At 40.7% G+C, this 16,475-nt stretch overlaps 2 protein-coding genes across 7 annotated transcripts in view; both read left to right on the top strand.

Annotated features, from left to right (window-relative positions):
• Window positions 1–11,399, top strand: part of eml3 (EMAP like 3) — a 56,847-nt gene extending 45,448 nt beyond the window's left edge. For all 5 annotated transcript variants that reach the window (XM_086197791.1, XM_086197787.1, XM_086197788.1 and 2 more), the window contains 11 exons: window positions 113–251; window positions 1,448–1,599; window positions 1,712–1,837; window positions 3,434–3,565; window positions 4,501–4,568; window positions 5,368–5,456; window positions 5,661–5,758; window positions 6,769–6,856; window positions 7,424–7,522; window positions 7,605–7,735; window positions 10,443–11,399. In XM_086197791.1, the coding sequence (XP_086053917.1) occupies window positions 113–251; window positions 1,448–1,599; window positions 1,712–1,837; window positions 3,434–3,565; window positions 4,501–4,568; window positions 5,368–5,456; window positions 5,661–5,758; window positions 6,769–6,856; window positions 7,424–7,522; window positions 7,605–7,735; window positions 10,443–10,649 (1,329 nt within the window). In that variant the 3' untranslated portion in view covers window positions 10,650–11,399. The remainder of the gene's footprint in view (window positions 1–112; window positions 252–1,447; window positions 1,600–1,711; window positions 1,838–3,433; window positions 3,566–4,500; window positions 4,569–5,367; window positions 5,457–5,660; window positions 5,759–6,768; window positions 6,857–7,423; window positions 7,523–7,604; window positions 7,736–10,442) is intronic.
• A 1,358-nt stretch (window positions 11,400–12,757) lies between these two features.
• Window positions 12,758–16,475, top strand: part of mta2 (metastasis associated 1 family, member 2) — a 29,020-nt gene continuing 25,302 nt past the window's right edge. For both annotated transcript variants that reach the window (XM_086197794.1, XM_086197792.1), the window contains exon 1: window positions 12,758–13,154. In XM_086197794.1, coding sequence (XP_086053920.1) covers window positions 13,127–13,154 — 28 coding nt within the window. In that variant the 5' untranslated portion in view covers window positions 12,758–13,126. The remainder of the gene's footprint in view (window positions 13,155–16,475) is intronic.

Genomic DNA, 16,475 nt, shown 5'->3' with positions numbered 1-16,475 from the left:
CAAACCCAAATGTGTAGAATCAAACTGTGGTGTCTCAGTGAAGTACAGTAGATTTAAACAAGTGAAATGGCTTATTGATATAACAAAGCCAGTATTTCAATCATCTTTTCAGAAATACAAGAAGCCCAAGTTTATCCAATGCTTTGTGTTCAGCCTGACTGGAGATGTTCTGACTGGAGACTCGGAGGGAAACATCCTTACTTGGGGGAAATCAGCTGCAGATATCAAAACTCTTGGTAAAGGAGCCAAAGGTCAGTACTTTAGACCCAGAAAAAATAAAAGATATAAGCTAGTGTAAATGATAAGGTAGGAATATTGTGGAGTGTTTGCTTTTAGCACCATTCCTGGTGTTAGCTCTGGACATGAGGTACCATGGAATTGAAATGCATAGATTAAATGAAACCCGATCCAGTGTCAGACGGATGTCAATATCTAATGTGTGCGTGGTGAGGTGAAAGTGATCTGTAGGTATTATCATCAAACCAGCAACATTTTACTCTTTCTCTGGTTTGCCATTTGTGAAATATTTGCCAGACTGCCTTGTTTTGAATAAGATAATCGAATTATATAAGCTTTTATCCTGCTTTAGCAGCAAATGTAGTAGCTGGTTTTGTCGTTTTCGTCTTTTAAATATCCCCAGGGAACGTAAAACCCTCAAACACCTTTTAAGGGTTTTTTTCAATAACCTTGGTTAAGTAAACCTGTTGCTCTTTTATGGTTTTCTTTATTTATATGTGTTTTATTTTAGGGAAATTCTACCTGCTGCCTTCTTTACCTGGACTTCCTTTTATCTAAATGGGACCTTCCTGGTTTAAATGAAGGTTTAGAAATATGTATAAATACAAATAAATACTTCATTAAATTCCTTTTACACGATAGAGTCCTGACATTTAATTTAGTAAAACCTTTTATTTATGTCAATTCATATTTGGTTTATTTGGCTCATTTCACTAGATAATTTTGAAAAGAATAACACAAAACACATTATACACTCTTTTCTCATGGTACTCCGGAACATTCAATGAACAATAATTACACAAAAAACCTGTATATACAGATGACAAATCCATCTGTTTACTGTTCTATTTCACTAATTATATAAAAGTTAGCATTAAATACCACAAAACCATGTTATTTTATTATAGTACTGAGAATATCAGATGAATGAGTGCATTCTCTGAACAAGGGTAAATAAAATAGTTGAGATGTGGCTATGACTCTTGCTTCAACTCTAATTTTTTTTTAGGACTGGTGTTTTCCATGAAATGCAGCATTTCATTTTCGGTGGTCATAATCTAAAGCAGACTCAATGTAAAGATGTTTCAGGGAAAAACAGATATGCTGTATTTATATTTAATTGATCAGCATATAAACAATTACTCTTTTCTCTTTTTTGATCTGAAACCTTTGTTTCATATACACTAATAAACCTTCATCTTTCCACCAGAAACCTTCCAGATCATGCGACAGACCAGAGCCCATGAGGGCAGCGTGTTCACCCTGTGTACCCTGCAGGGTGGTGCTCTGCTCAGCGGTGGAGGGAAAGACCGCAAGATCATCCGCTGGAGCGCCGACCTGGCACCTGAAAGAGAGTGTGAGGTGAACCAAAGGTGTATGTGTGTGTGATGATGTTGGTTAGAGAGCTGAGCCGAGTAACAGCACGGTAAAGGAAGGCGTCCATCTTGTTGATGTATGTGATACGTCTGTCCAGATTCCAGAGAAGTTTGGGGCGGTCCGTACCATTGCAGATGTCGACGGGGAGGAAGTCTTAGTTGGAACCACCAGGAACGCCATTCTCAGAGGCAACTTCTCTGACGGATTTGTGGCCATAGTGCAGGTATGCACATCACCTAAATAGGATTGGAACGCAAGAGAAGTATTTTACAATTGGATACGTTCACAATGAAGATGCCAAACTGAATGTACTGTATACTGTCTGTTAAACCTGTAGTTAAGGAGCGCTGCTTTCTCACCAGTCAAGATGAAAAACTGTTCTCAGTTTTATATCCGTGCATTGGCAAGGACCTCACGATAAGATACGTATCACGATACTTGGTTCGCGATATGATAGTATCATTATATATTGTGATATTGTACAGGAACAGGTGTGGTGTTTTGCTAGGAGAGTTTGCAAGCCCTGAATAATGGTACTGTAGTCAGACAAGGTTTGAAAATTGCATTTTCTTTTTCAAACTTATTTTTTTTAATTCCCCCTTTTCATTTGAAAGCCAGAATGCCTCCAAACATCTGCTACAAATTTTCCGAGCGTTTTAAATTCCTGTCATGTTAGCGACTAACTGGCCTCTTCCTTTAGTTGAGACACCCACAGGAGCAGAGGTATGAAAGTTGTCGTATTTAGAATTAATCTAAAACAAGAATTATTATTTGAAGGAAAACCTTCATTAAGAGCTGTGATATCAGTATTTTATTGGGAAAAAAACGTATCCCAATACATTGTGATATTGATATTGTTCCACATCTCTAGTATTGACTGTGCTTCAACACAGACGTTAAAGTGATTCACCACTCAAAAAGTGTGTTTTGCTTCTCAAGTGTCTTTTGCTCACAAAGACATTCTGCATCACTTCTGTGTGACTCCTGAAAACAGAGGGAGACAGCTACATATACTTACCTTGAAGCTAACAGAAACTTACAGCTAATGACAGCATTATCCAGTAAAATCCACATCTTCCTCGTCAGCAATCCACAAAAAATTGTTCTCACGATAACATTTTAACATTTGTTTGGTGCAGCTGTGAATGAGTTCACTCAACGGTTCAGATCTTTAACGTGGATCTTGAGGGACCGCTTGTGAATCAGACGTCATTTCATGCACATAATATGACTCTTGAGTGTCTTCCGAGCTGAGCAAGCCCCTCGATACCAAAACTTGTTCACATGTTTATAAAAAAAGAGTTTACAAAGTGACTCATTTCTTTTTTTTCTCAGTATGCGTAATGTGGGATTTTTTGGAAATTTTAAATGTAGTTTTATAAAAATAACATGAGTCTACTGGCACGCAAATGAGTACATACTTCCGCTTAAACAAATGACGTCAACTAAGTTGGAGTCTGTTAATGTGTCACCCTATGAAGAGAATTAAGCAAACACCAAACACCTGGATCTACTTTGACCTGTCCTCCTGCGACTGGCTCATCCAAGATACATATTTAACAGTGATAGACAGAGATAATAGGAGATTTCTGGTGCAGTGTTCATCTGAACTGACAATTTTGTTAAATTGTTAAATGTGGCTCCCTCTGAGGGTGAACAAACTGAATTCTCATTATATTTTTTTATTGGTTTGGTACAAGTGGAACTTTTAGCAGGATGGCGGTGCTTGAAGGATTTTGAGAGATTTTTAAGTATGATTTCTTGGTCATTCGATTTAGTTGTTTGTTTGTGTGTGTGTGTGTGTGTGTGCGTGTCTCAGGGTCATGTAGATGAGATGTGGGGGCTGGCTACACACCCTTCTGTGAACATCTTCCTCACCTGCGGCCATGACAGGCAGGTGTGTTTATGGAACACAGAGGAACACAAGCTGGACTGGAGCATCACACTGGAGGTATGACACACTCGTTCTGGACTCAGCTCTTTAAGCTTGCGTTACATTTTGCACAAAACATCTTAAGAATCTTATTTTTCATCATGAAAGGTCTAAATTGGAGATGCTGCCTAACAGAAATCGCATTGACCCACAAGCTTTAACATTGCATAATCAGATATAAAATCATGTTCTCTGTGATTTCTCTCTATTATATCCCCTCCTATTTTTTATGATTATTCAGCAAGGTTGTGCAGAAACAATCCCTCATCCAAATGTAAAAAAAAAAATAAACAGGATGAAGGAAACACAGTTTCTCTCTAGAGGGAACAAAATTCCTCTTAACAATTTTCTTTTAACAATTAGAAGCACTGTGGAGATACACAGCGTGAGAGAGGGGCTGTCCTATTGCTGCATGCTGAACTGAGAGCGTTTGCTTTTACACACACACACACACACACACTTTTGTGATGTCTTACCATGTGACAGGAACATGTGCCACTAGTGTGTAAGTGTGTTTGAAGTTGCCAAGTGTGAGGGGACTTTTAAAAGCAATCAGAACACTTTTGCCAACCCCCTTTTCGTTGCACAGATGATTGAGGCACTAAAGACAGCCCCCATCTACTGTAGCATCACCGTCTCCATAATGTCATCAACTCCACATTGTTGAAGAAACACACCAAGCACCCCAGGCGTGTATGTGTGATCAAGTGTGGAAACATTTGTGTGACAGACACAAAGTCAGCTGTTGTGTTGATTGACTTTGCTCACATGCAGATAGATATTAGTTGAAAAAACACATTTATATCATCCAGCCCTCGTATGCATTGGTGGAAAATGTGCCAAATTTTGGATTGGATTTCAGAACGTGTGTAGATCCCTTGTTAAATCAAACACCTCAGCACACAAAACACACACACACATGAAACACACGTTTAACACATCTCTCGTGACAGGAGTACGGCTTGTGTGCTGATTTCTGCCCGAATGGATCAGTGGTTTCAGTCGGTCTCAGCACAGGAAGGTAACACAACTACATTTTGTATTTCACACAGATTAGCTGAATCTATCTTTTACTTTTTTTCAATATTAAACATTATTTTGTGGAAGAAGCTGATTTGTTGCATGGAGCTGGACTCAGGACACTAACAGCCTCAGTTTTGTGGCATCCTCTTCTGGTGCAGCCAGTAAATATCCATTTGCTGGTTCTAGTGAACAGCCTGAATAGCCGTCAGAGACACAGGAGTGGAGATGAGGGACAACATCGAAGACAGAATTATTTTCCAGTTAACATATGAATGAAATGTCTCCAATTATATTTCTGCCAAGTTGTACTGGGACTATAAACAGAAACCAGAACATTTCTGGTCCCAAATCCTTGTCTACATATTCTGCATTTATTAGCAGATTACTGTAAATAGAGACCAGACCACCATCTTCACTTTTAGGAAGCCAATCAAACTGACAAATGATAAGTAATTACACGTTCAGAGCAACACTAGCATTGATTTGAGGTTGTTCTTGTGGCATCTTGATTGATTTAAACTCCAAAATGCATTCCCTTACTGTTTTTGCCTCCATCCACTCCTCGGATCAGGACAGAGTAGTTCTAGACATTCAGACTAAAGACAAGACGTAACCAGCTCTGGATTCAGAGACATATTTCATATCACACTTAGTGGTTGGACCTATTAGTAATACAAAGATACTCAAAAGTATTCCAGCAGGCTACCATCCATATATAAATCTGATGCAGTATATGCATGCATGCTGCCTACGAACCTCCTACACATTCACACCTCATTCTCCTACACCACCAACAGATGGGTGGTCCTGGACCTGCTGACCAAGGAGGTCGTCTCAGAGTCCACCGACGGGAACGAGCAGCTGTCTGTCATGAGATACTCTCCAGGTCAGAGTCGATCAACAGTTTAAGTTATGATATCATAAATAAGACATAGAGGAAATATGATTTTAGTTTTTTTTATGTAGCATTGTAGCATTTAGGTAGCCTAAACTCTTTCAGCAGCAAGAGCAAGAGAATTTGCAAACAAACATCCAATACCACCTTTAGAGAAATCCTTGTTGTTGATCAAATAGCATTTTGTGTTTTCAGATGGCAGCTTTCTAGCTGTTGGCTCTCACGACAACTTCATCTACATCTACAGTGTGACAGACAGTGGCCGGCGTTACACTCGCTTCGGCAAATGCAACGTGAGTGAGCACATACAACAAGCCTTTTTGTCCTCCCACTTTCAAAATTTGTGGTTGTACTGCTGTAACATCTCAGCTGTCTAAGTAGGAACGTACATCCTTCAATTTATCTTAATGTCCCCATTTATCCTTCTCACAGGAAATATTTGAGGTTGCTGTTTCAGTACATGAGCACCTAGTCTTTGCCTTTGGACTGTCAGTGAACCAGAAAATGTTTGTAAAGTGCAGCAAGGCAGCTAAAAATCGCACTCAGGGAGCGTGGTATCGGTCTAGCCACAGATCTAGACCACTGAAAACTGCTGGCATGCTCCTATAGAGACGTGGTGGACGACTTTGCCATGAACAGATTGGGTTTTACTCTTTGATATTTAGATAAGATAGCTGTTTCAGGTCTGTTGTTGGATTTTTTTCCCGCCCTCTTGTCCAAGAAAGTGGACACAATCAGGTCCATTCTGGGACATTTTATTGGACACGTAGCCTCCCTGTGAGTGGTGAGACTGGGCAGGCACATGAGACATGCCTAGCGTCGGGTTACAAGATGGGAACTGCAGGGTACACGTGTCATCACACTGCTCCACCACAGGGAACAGAGGCTATTCCTGACACAGGCGTCCGTATAACCTTCGGGGGGGGCCTTTTCGACTTCCCTCCGGACTCGTCCTTAATTTATGAAGTAAGAACATCAATAAAGAGCCGGACTGTAAAATGTAATTGTGGGATTACCACTTGTTGGTGGACCACTGCCAGCAAGTCTCTGGGTTTTTGACTGTTAGGCTAACAAAAAGGAACACTTTGGGCTTGTCTTTGACATTTTACAGACTAAACAAGCAGACTATGAATCAATAATGAAAAAAAGAGATTAATCAATGATAAATTGTCATTAGCTATAGCCTGACTATATTCTCTACTTCCATAATGAAAAAAAATACATGCAGCCTAACACAGTTATGCAACTATTTTTTAAAAACTGCTTCATATATTAATCTACTTCTGGTTATCTGTCCCCTCAGGGTCACTCCAGCTTCATAACTCACCTGGACTGGTCCAAAGATGGGAAGTACATCATGTCTAATTCAGGAGACTATGAGATCCTTTACTGTAAGTGACTACATCTCTCTGTTTATAGGTGGAACGGTCGTCTGTCACATTTGTGTAGGGAAAAAATTTGGCAACACATCACGATACTTTATCCGATACAATGTAAACATTCCTCCTCTTATTACCTCTTAGATTTGTTTTTCAAATGATTATGAATGTTTTAGACAGATTGTTAATGCAGTATGACTTCCGCACCTCTGCTCTGGTAGTCAATGTACAGCTACAATGGCGTGTGGCTTTCCCTGTAGTAGCGAGTGAGCCTATCAAGAAAGCAGCCAGTCAGAAGCCAACACCTTGCCTTTCAGTAAAATGTCTAGAAACTAACGTTCCTATACACAGCAACTTGCATTTTTAGCTCAATTTTTAACTTTTCAGTGAACTATGTGGAATATAACTGTAAATCAGGATATCGTGACACGTATTGTGACCAAAGTATCATTACATGTATCATAACTTTTCTCAAGTATTGTGTGATATTGTGATGCAAGTATTGTGATACTTACTCTGGGGTCCTTGCCAATACCCCAACCCTACGTCTGAGGTTGTGACCTGAATGTATCTTGACAGGGGACATTGCTGGTGGCTGTAAACTGTTGAGGAACCGTTTTGAGAGCAAGGACCGGGAGTGGGCCTCCTACACCTGCGTGCTGGGCTTCCACGTCATGGGTGAGAACTCGAAATCAAGATGAGCATCTCTGACAGGAATCCAGAATGAGGAGAGTGTGACTGTGTTGCTGTGGTCATCCAGGTGTGTGGCTGGAGGGTTCAGACGGCACAGACATCAACGCGCTGTGCCGCTCTCACAGTGAGAGGGTGGTAGCGGTGGCCGACGACTTCTGTAAAGTCCATCTCTTCCAGTACCCCTGCCCTAAACCAAAGGTAATGCCCTTATACTAACGCTGCATTCAGGACAACTCAGGAATAATTGGTACAAACACAGCAAAACATATATATATATATATATATACCGGTAGATAGATAGATATCTATATATAGATGTATATATGTATATATATCTTTAGTGAAATGTATGAAATATGCATACATTCACATTGTTTTATTTTCTCATATCAGTGTTTAATAAGATAACACTTACATGGTATTTCCTTTTTTTCACAATACTTCTACATATTGCAGCGGAGCAGAAAAAAGAACCTCATGACACCTGCCCCCCCTTTTTTTTTTTATAAAATCACATCATGTAAAGGCATAACTGCCTAAACCCCCTGAGTGTATAGCAAAGACAGCATTACATACCAAAACAATTATCTCATCATTAATAATACTCTATTTCTTTGTATGTACCACTATTCTCTTCTTTTTCAACGTTACTTTTAGTGAATTATATTTGAATAGAATTTGAAATCATCGCTCTGAGAATTCCGCAGTTTTACTCCATTTACCGACATAGACATCTGCTTTAATGTTGCACAGGCATACCGACCTTTTTTAAAAATGATATTTCCCACTATTATCCTCATCATTTGATCTTCATGTAAACCCCCTCTGTAGGTTAATGGTTAATAATTTATTTTTGGCTTTCAAATCAATAAAATCCTTTAAGTTTCAACTCACAGGACTCGATAAGGGGTCTACCAATATGTCCTCGTTGCTCTTCCTCACATGGTTACGTATCTGTGGACTATAATAACATTCCGACTCTTGAGTTGTCTTAAAGGCACCCGTGAAGGTCACTGTCCCTTTTTATGGAAGCTTCCTAACTGTAGCAGCCTTCACATGTACTATAAATATTGTTCTTTCACTGCTTCAGGGGAGGAACCTCTTTTGTATTGACACATGTAAAGTGGATCAGGAAAAACCTGGAAACGTTGGTTTGGACAAACATGTTTGTCGACACCAACTGCTACTGTTAGTTTGTATCGCTTCTTCACGTTTCATTTTGAGTTTCTGTGCATCCCAACATGGCCAACAATTTTGATTTTCTCAGAGTGATTCAATTCCATTTGGAGTTTGAGACAAACAGACGGTGGATTTATTTGTGTGAGGTCCTGGCACCTTTATACTGTGTATTAGTCAAAAGGATCTGAAACATCTACACATTTAAGATGAATAAAAACGCTCTTAATGAGAGGAATATTCACCAGCAGAAGATTTCTAATCCCCCAAAGCCTTTTCATTACCTTAAAGGCGTAAAGTGTTGCATTTCACACCTTCATGACTTTTTTTTTTTGTCATTTTTTTTCTTTGCTAATTTTTTGGGGTTTTTTGGACTTCATAACATTTGCCCTCATTCTTACACACGGATCTGTTCTTCAGTATAATTGGACTTTTTATACCCTCATTTTAGTCTCACAGACAGGAAGCAACACTTGACATCACGTGTTTACCTCTTGTAGCTGTCAGTCAACCAGGTTTGTTTGGTGTTCCCACCTGTGTCTCACTGCTCTCCGCAACACACCACCGTTTCCCTTTAAAAATAAAATGTCAGAGCTGAACAATTTTTGCCTCTGCAGCTACTTATTTTCCCCTCTCACTTGCAAAACACTTATAGAAGTGTGGAGTATTATCTGGTTTGTTTTTAAAATGCAGATGCAAAGAATCAGAATACTTTATTCATCCCCAAGGGAAATTCTCTTGGTAACAGTCCTCCACTCAACAACAATAAACAGGGAATGAAAAGAGAGCAAGGCTATGCACATAGTGCACATAATGACAGAAAAGACTATATAAAAAGTGCAAAAAAAGCAGTGTGCAAAAATAATTAAGTACAATAAGTGGGTCATTTACATGAATTAAGCCAAAGACAGTGCAGTGAGTATGGATGGTTGGCAGTGCAATCACAGAGATGTACTGTACAATTTTTTTTGCCACTGGGTGCTCAGTTTGTGAGGTGGGTTTCTGAGTCTGTTGGTCCGTGTACTCCTGTGTTGGACCAGGAGCTGATGGAGGGGGTGGGTGATGTTGTCCAGGATGCGCCGTAGTTTCAGAAGCATCCTTTTTTCCATCGCTGTCTCTAAGGAGTCCAGTTTCACCCCCACCACATCACCAGCTTTGCGGATGAGTTTATTGAGTCTGTCTGCGTCTGCAGTCCTCAGTCTGCTGCCCCAGCACACCACAGCAAACAGAGCCGCACTAAAAACCACAGACTCGTAGAACATCGTTAGCATCTTCCTGCAGGTGTTGAAGGAACTGAGCCTCCTCAGGAAGTAGAGGTGGCTCTGTACTTTCCTATAAAGGGCTTCAGTGTTCCGAGCCCAGTCCAGTTTATTGTCTATGTGGACTCCAAGTGGATATTTATAGCCCTCCACAGTGTCCACTTTGATCCTCTGGATGAAAACAGGGGTCAAAGGAGACTTGGTCCTTCTCAGGTCCACCACCAGGTCCTTAGACTTTGCAATAAAATCATTTCAAACTTGTGTTTCTCATGAAAAATATTATAATTAAACCAAACTAATAGATAAAATAACTTTATAAACAGTAAAATGTCACTTTGGGTTGGTTGTTTTCTGCTAAATTTCTTTTCACCACAAGTGGTGTTTTTTTTGTTTGTTTTTTCCAAAGAGATAAATTATTAATTACAACGTGGTACACAAAGTTCATCCTGAGTCTTTCTGCTTCCCCCCAGGCCCCCAGCCACAGGTACGAGGGTCACGGCAGCCACGTCACCAATGTCTGTTTCACCCACAGCGACTCCCACCTGCTCTCCATGGGAGGCAAAGACACGTGCATTCTTCAGTGGAGGGTGGTTGGAGGCGGGGTGGGTAGTGGCAGAGACAGACTGGCTTCAGCCTCGGCATCGTCCACCAGCTCTCCAGAACCTGCCGCCAGCTAGGAAAGACGTGATATTTTAAAAGAAAAAAAGTTTTAAAAAATAGTGGGAAGTGTTTACACACGGCCACAGAGGCGTGCGGCCACAGATCGTGAGTCTGCGTTTCCGCTGCTGCCTCAGAACATGTAGAGGATGTCCATATTAAATGTAACTATGTACCTCCATACTCATGTCGAATCCTTGTTAAAGCGGACAGTTGGTGAAATCCTCCCGTAGTCGTGGAGAAGATCAGCAGAGGCGGTCAGACATGTTTGCAGGTGCTGAACGTGACAGCAGTGAACATTCCTGTGTTTTACTCTCATGTCCATCTCCGTCTTCATTGTGATGTAAGCCTTCACAAGGAGTTTCATCATTTTACATCATGTGTTTTGACATCTCAGCTCTCATTGAAGCTGTTTTTATCCTTTACGTTATACAAGACTGTGACAAAAAAAACTGTTGAAGTGAATTAATTCAGCATTTCTGACAATTAATTGCTCCTCTAGTAAATCTGTACACTTGAATGTGGTTTTTCTATGTATTTAAAAGAAATACCACGAATTCTGTGACGTGCATCAGTCATAATAAAAAGAACTGAAAGGTGAAAAAAACCTGCATTGTGCGTGTAGTGTCACTAGTGGGCAGTGTTGCTCCACAAGTTGTGCAGTGGGATCAACTGAAGTTTAAACTACATATTTCAAGCTATTTGTGATGGAGAAAAGAGGTTTTTGTTGATTCTATTTCACTTAATAAAAGCATCAGTGGTTAAATAAATGTATGTTACTAGTACTGGTTTGGACTCCATCTTGCATTTCAGTCTTGGTTCAACAAATCCAGGGAGTCATTTCTCAAGGAATTTGGTCCATGATCAATTTGTGGGCAGCATCTTCCTCTTCCAGCACATCCCAAAGATGCTCCACAGGTTTGACACCTGCGTTCATGAAAGCCAAGAGCCATTAACAGACCTGTAAAAGTTTTTTTTTTAATTTTTCAAATTAAGCAAGAAAGTTTTGGAATTTTTTTTCCATAAATACTGAATATGTATGTTCAGCTCAATTGGGAAGAAGGTTGAGGAGATATTTGCTTCAATGAGCATCAGACCGCATATATTCATGTTTTATTGTTTGATTTTTAGTACTGAATAAGAAATTTTTCAGGTAAGTATTCATTAACATGCATGTTTCATAATTATCCTACATCTGCAGGAAGGGAAATACATTGTACCATAATATTAAGAAATTGAAATATGAAATAAAACAAAAGAGAAATAATCTCATCCAGCTAATTAATATGTTAAACTATGAAAAGCTTGTTTGTGTGAGACAGCAAAACCAGACTTCTCTAATGTCTTATCATAATCATCATATATTTTTCTAGATTTTACTCCGCAATTTAACCACCAGGGACCTAAATGAGATGGGGGGGGGGGGGGGGCTGTAGAAGGGAAATGATTCAGTAACAAAAATCAAAGTCATAAGATGATGAACGTGAAAATGATTAAAAGTCGAAAGTTCAGGTCTGCAAGTAATGACCCCCCCAAAAAAGAGAGAAAAAGTTACAAATTTACAAGAGAAAAGCGACCACACGCGAAGGTGAAGAAGAGAAGCCGAAAACACAAACAACCTTTTCCTGGACATAATTTAACACCATGAATGAGTTAGCATGTTAGCATCTCCCATACCAGTGTGTGAATGTGTTGTACTTTGAGTGGTCGAAAAGAAAAGTAAACTAAAAAAGTACTATAAATGCAGTTTATACCATGTGTTCATAACTATATGATACTTTAAACTTACAAGGAAATCTACATCTAACTTGTAATTTTTTTTTTTTTAGCAAAAACCATGATCAGAAAATGAATTATGTTTTTGTTTTCTTTCTAACCAGTTTACGAATCGACTCTATTTAGAATAGTTCATACCTATACTGTGACAGACATCTATTCCTAATCATTTGCATGCATGGGCATATTGCTTTTTTTTTTTTTAAAGAGAAAACTAAGTCGCAAGTAAGATCCCGGAGATTGTCGACAGTCTCCGAAGATGACGATTTGAGCACGAACGAGGGGGGGCAGTGTGTGTGTGTTGTCTGTGTGTGTGTGTGTGTGTGTGTGTGTGTGTGTGTGTGTGTGTGTGTGTGTGTGTGTCGAACTGAGCGGAGGTGAAGAAGAGGAGGATGAGGCTGGGAGCGGAGGATGGGAGGAAGAGTGGAGTAAGAGACAGGCTAGCTGTGTGTGAATGAGTGAGTGAGTGAGGAAGAGGAGAGGAAGGTCGTCGGAGGGACCGAAACAAAGACTTGAATGCCTTGGGAATAACCTCTGGAACATTACAAACGGAAACTTTCAACTTTTTACCCGCCACAGCTCGGCTTGTTGTGCCCGGAGCCGGCTTTGTTTCACGGCGGGGGTGTCTACGATAAATGAAGGAATAAAACAGATCCCATCGACCTTTTACTGCCCAAGCGGTGAATACCCTGGGACTGAATTTGATAAAGGCTACGAAAGAATGGCGGCCAATATGTACCGAGTGGGAGGTAAGAAATGTTTTACCTTTTTAAGACACCCCCCACAACGTGATTGTTCGTTTGGGCAGTAAGGTAGCTAGCTAGCCGCTAGCTGTCTGCTCGGTTAGCCGCTAACCAGTGCTAGCTCCTTCCTAGCGTCCGTGCGTGCGTCCACTCTTGCATGGAACCAACGTCAAATCTATTAAAACATCCGACAATGTAACGTGACTTAGCCGATGGGTATATTGTGGTTTTTTTCTTTCAAAATTTATGACTCGACTGGAATCACCCGGAACCACTCCTGCATCAGGCACAGATAAAATACACAGAGTAGAGTACTTTTAGAAAAATACGAACTTCCAAAGCAGAATGTAACGTTTGTTTGACTGGTTTTCTTCTCCAAATGAATTGTAAACTTGTCCCACGGCAGGTGGCTACCGAGCATTAAGAATTACTTGTGGAAGTTGGGATTTAATGCAACATACATGCAGCTTGATGGCTACGAACTTTCTGATTTGTATTCGCGGTTGCAAGGAAATAAAAAAAAAGCCGTAAACTGACAAATTGGTTGAAGTGGAGCGGGTAAATCGTATTTTGTCCTGGAAGTGAATATAGTGCGGGTTAGCATTAGCCGCTGTTGAGGAGCCAACTAACTTCTGTGCAAGCTACGGTTAGCTAGAACCGGTGGGCTAGCTTAGTCAGTGGCGTGGGTTAATTTCATTATCGCCACCGCCATATCACTTCATAAGCAATTGTTAGCAGTGATAGCTAACGCTGGTGGCTACGTTGTTAGGCTGCTGTTAGCAGATGCTATTGCCTCTTGTTGTACGGGTCGGTAGTTTACCCAAGAGCGACTACATTATCACAAAACATTGAACTCTGTGTTTATTTTAGGAAGAAAATTTAAAAAAAAGAAACTACAGTTAAGTATGTGGTTAGCTGGCTCTAACTTCTTAACAATGTGACACCTATCCCGCCAAGTTACTTTTACTTCTGTAACGTTGGAAATTTCTACACATGAACACGAACTCTTAACTAGTTCGTGAGGTTTTAAATAGAAAGTGAGATACCGGGTCGCCTTATTTTTGTGCCCGAAGGACGCTACCTCGGGGGTCGGATACAAAACGCCGACAGAGGCGGCTAGCCACCAGCTAGCTTGACTTCACCGTGTTTTACTGTTCCCGGGTGCTTTAACTGTTAAAATATCTTAATTTACTTGCGGATGTGGACCTGCCGATGCTTGTGAGCAGCCTTTATTGTCTGTACGCGTCAGTAACGACATTAGAACTTGGTGTACCTTCTTTTGGCGGAGGAGATGGTTAAACTGGCACAGAGACGGTGGGATTATCGCTGTGTAAGGTCACGCCGGAGTCTTCGGGCTATTTAGGTCACGGTGATTAAACGTTACTCCCGCAAAATGTGATGCGGTGATTATCGGTGTTAGCAGCCTTGTCGCAAAGTTTTATTTCCTATAAAGAAACCCGTAACGATGTGTTCAGTGCTGGTGCAACCGTGCTTTTATTTACTCATGTGACTTCACATCCCATCAACCTATTCGCTCTCATATCCCGTCAAGTGTATGCAGAACAGATGAAATCATCCCGAAATGATTTGTGCTGTTTAAGTGATATTATAGAAATGTAATTTATCAATATTTTACACCTTTTTAAGTGCAGGAATGATGACTTAAAGATACAAAATTTAGCAGCTCAGGTATAAAATGCCCCCCCCCCCTTTTTTTTTTAAACCAACGATGGTTCTACCAATTTACTTCATTAACTCAGTTCACTTTACTAAACTTGACAAAATCCCTGGCTTCTTCCAAGTAAGCTGAGTTATAGCTGACTAATAGTACATACAGGAAATCACTTGTTCCCCGCTATAAAGCAGTCGTCTACACAGGAAGTTGTGCAGGGCTTCCCCTTGCTTGCAACTATTGTTTTAATGCAGTGAAGAAGAATTGATGTCCGGCACGTAACCTCAGTAGGATGGTAGCCAAATGTCATTTGTCTGTGTGTGAGTTCCATTCCATTCCTGTTCTGAAGCCGATGGTTTGCTGCCGTACAGTCGCACATTTTGTTCTTAAAGCCTCTTGTGTTCTTTAAGTCTAGTTTATATAATAGAAAGCACTTGATTACATAATTGATTTTTAACTAGCACGCTAAGTAGCACAGTAGCTACTTTTGATGTATAATAGAGTAGCTATAATGACACAGATATAAGTGGTATTATAAGCCTGGTGGTTGGAAGTGAATCAATCTAAACTTGTTCCCATTTATAGAACACATTTGTGGATGTTGCGTTCATTGCTTCCAGTTCTATATGAGTGAATTCCTATATTACCAGTCCTCCACAACCACACCGTGTAAAGACTGCATGTAAGATCATTATCATCCCCAGAGATTAGTCAAAGGGCTTCCTCCTCTTCATTCACCCTCAAGCACCCGGCACACTGCACCACTCCAGCCGCACACATTCACAACAAACATTTCGTGGCTGCCTCAGCACACGCTGTCTCTTTTTAGATGTTTTCTCCTTCCCGTTGATACTGTACATCCATGATCTGACACAAAACCCGCTGGTCCCTTTTCACCAGTGAGATTGTTTTGCAGAGGAAATATGTCAGGTTAAACTAAGGTGTGTGTGTGTGTGTGTGTTTTCTATGCAGAGGGCTAGACGACATGAGGCGTCTGGAGCCGATTGTGTCTTTTACTTGATTTGATCATTGATCCATCATCACCTCCCCACACACACACAGATACACACACACACACACACGCATACACACATTGGTACACTTAGCTGGCCTCAGTGGTGCTCGAACAAGATTATTCTCAAATTTGTTCCACTGGGTAAGAGGAAGAGATGGATGTCTTGACTATAAGTCCCTCCTTCTACCATCAGTATGTCTTAAAAGCTAGAATCAGTCATGTCAAGCACATGAGATTGCAAATCCCCTTCTGGTGCTTCAGCCAGTGTTATGTAATGTGGTGATGTTTTGTTCCTTCACTGTGAACAAGGAGGTGATGTCTCTCTGGTCGGGCTCCCCATCAGTGTGCTAAGTAGAGCAAGAAATCCTCTCCCCGTCTGAATCTTTGCTCCTCCGTCTCCGTTTGTGGTGATGTATCAGGAACCCACTGATATCCTCCCGGGGCTCTCTGTCCCTGCTTGTGGGAGGACCAGATGGAGCTTGACGTGAAGCAACACTGCTGTGTAGAACTGCATCAAAAGCTACATGGAAGCACTGTGTCTATAATAGCATAATGAATGGGTAGGCAGCCGCAGGTTTGATCAATATGGGATGCTCTCCCTGCACGCTGCTGTCAGCTGGTAACACCAAGCTATGTTTAG

This window comes from Aulostomus chinensis, chromosome 24 (genome assembly GCF_037954235.1).
Source record: "Aulostomus chinensis isolate RoL2024-O1b breed Wild chromosome 24, RoL_Achi_v1.0, whole genome shotgun sequence".
Classification (NCBI taxonomy): Eukaryota; Metazoa; Chordata; class Actinopteri; order Syngnathiformes; family Aulostomidae; genus Aulostomus; species Aulostomus chinensis.
Note: the sequence above shows the minus strand (reverse complement) of the source record. Positions and strands in the feature narration are given on the sequence as shown.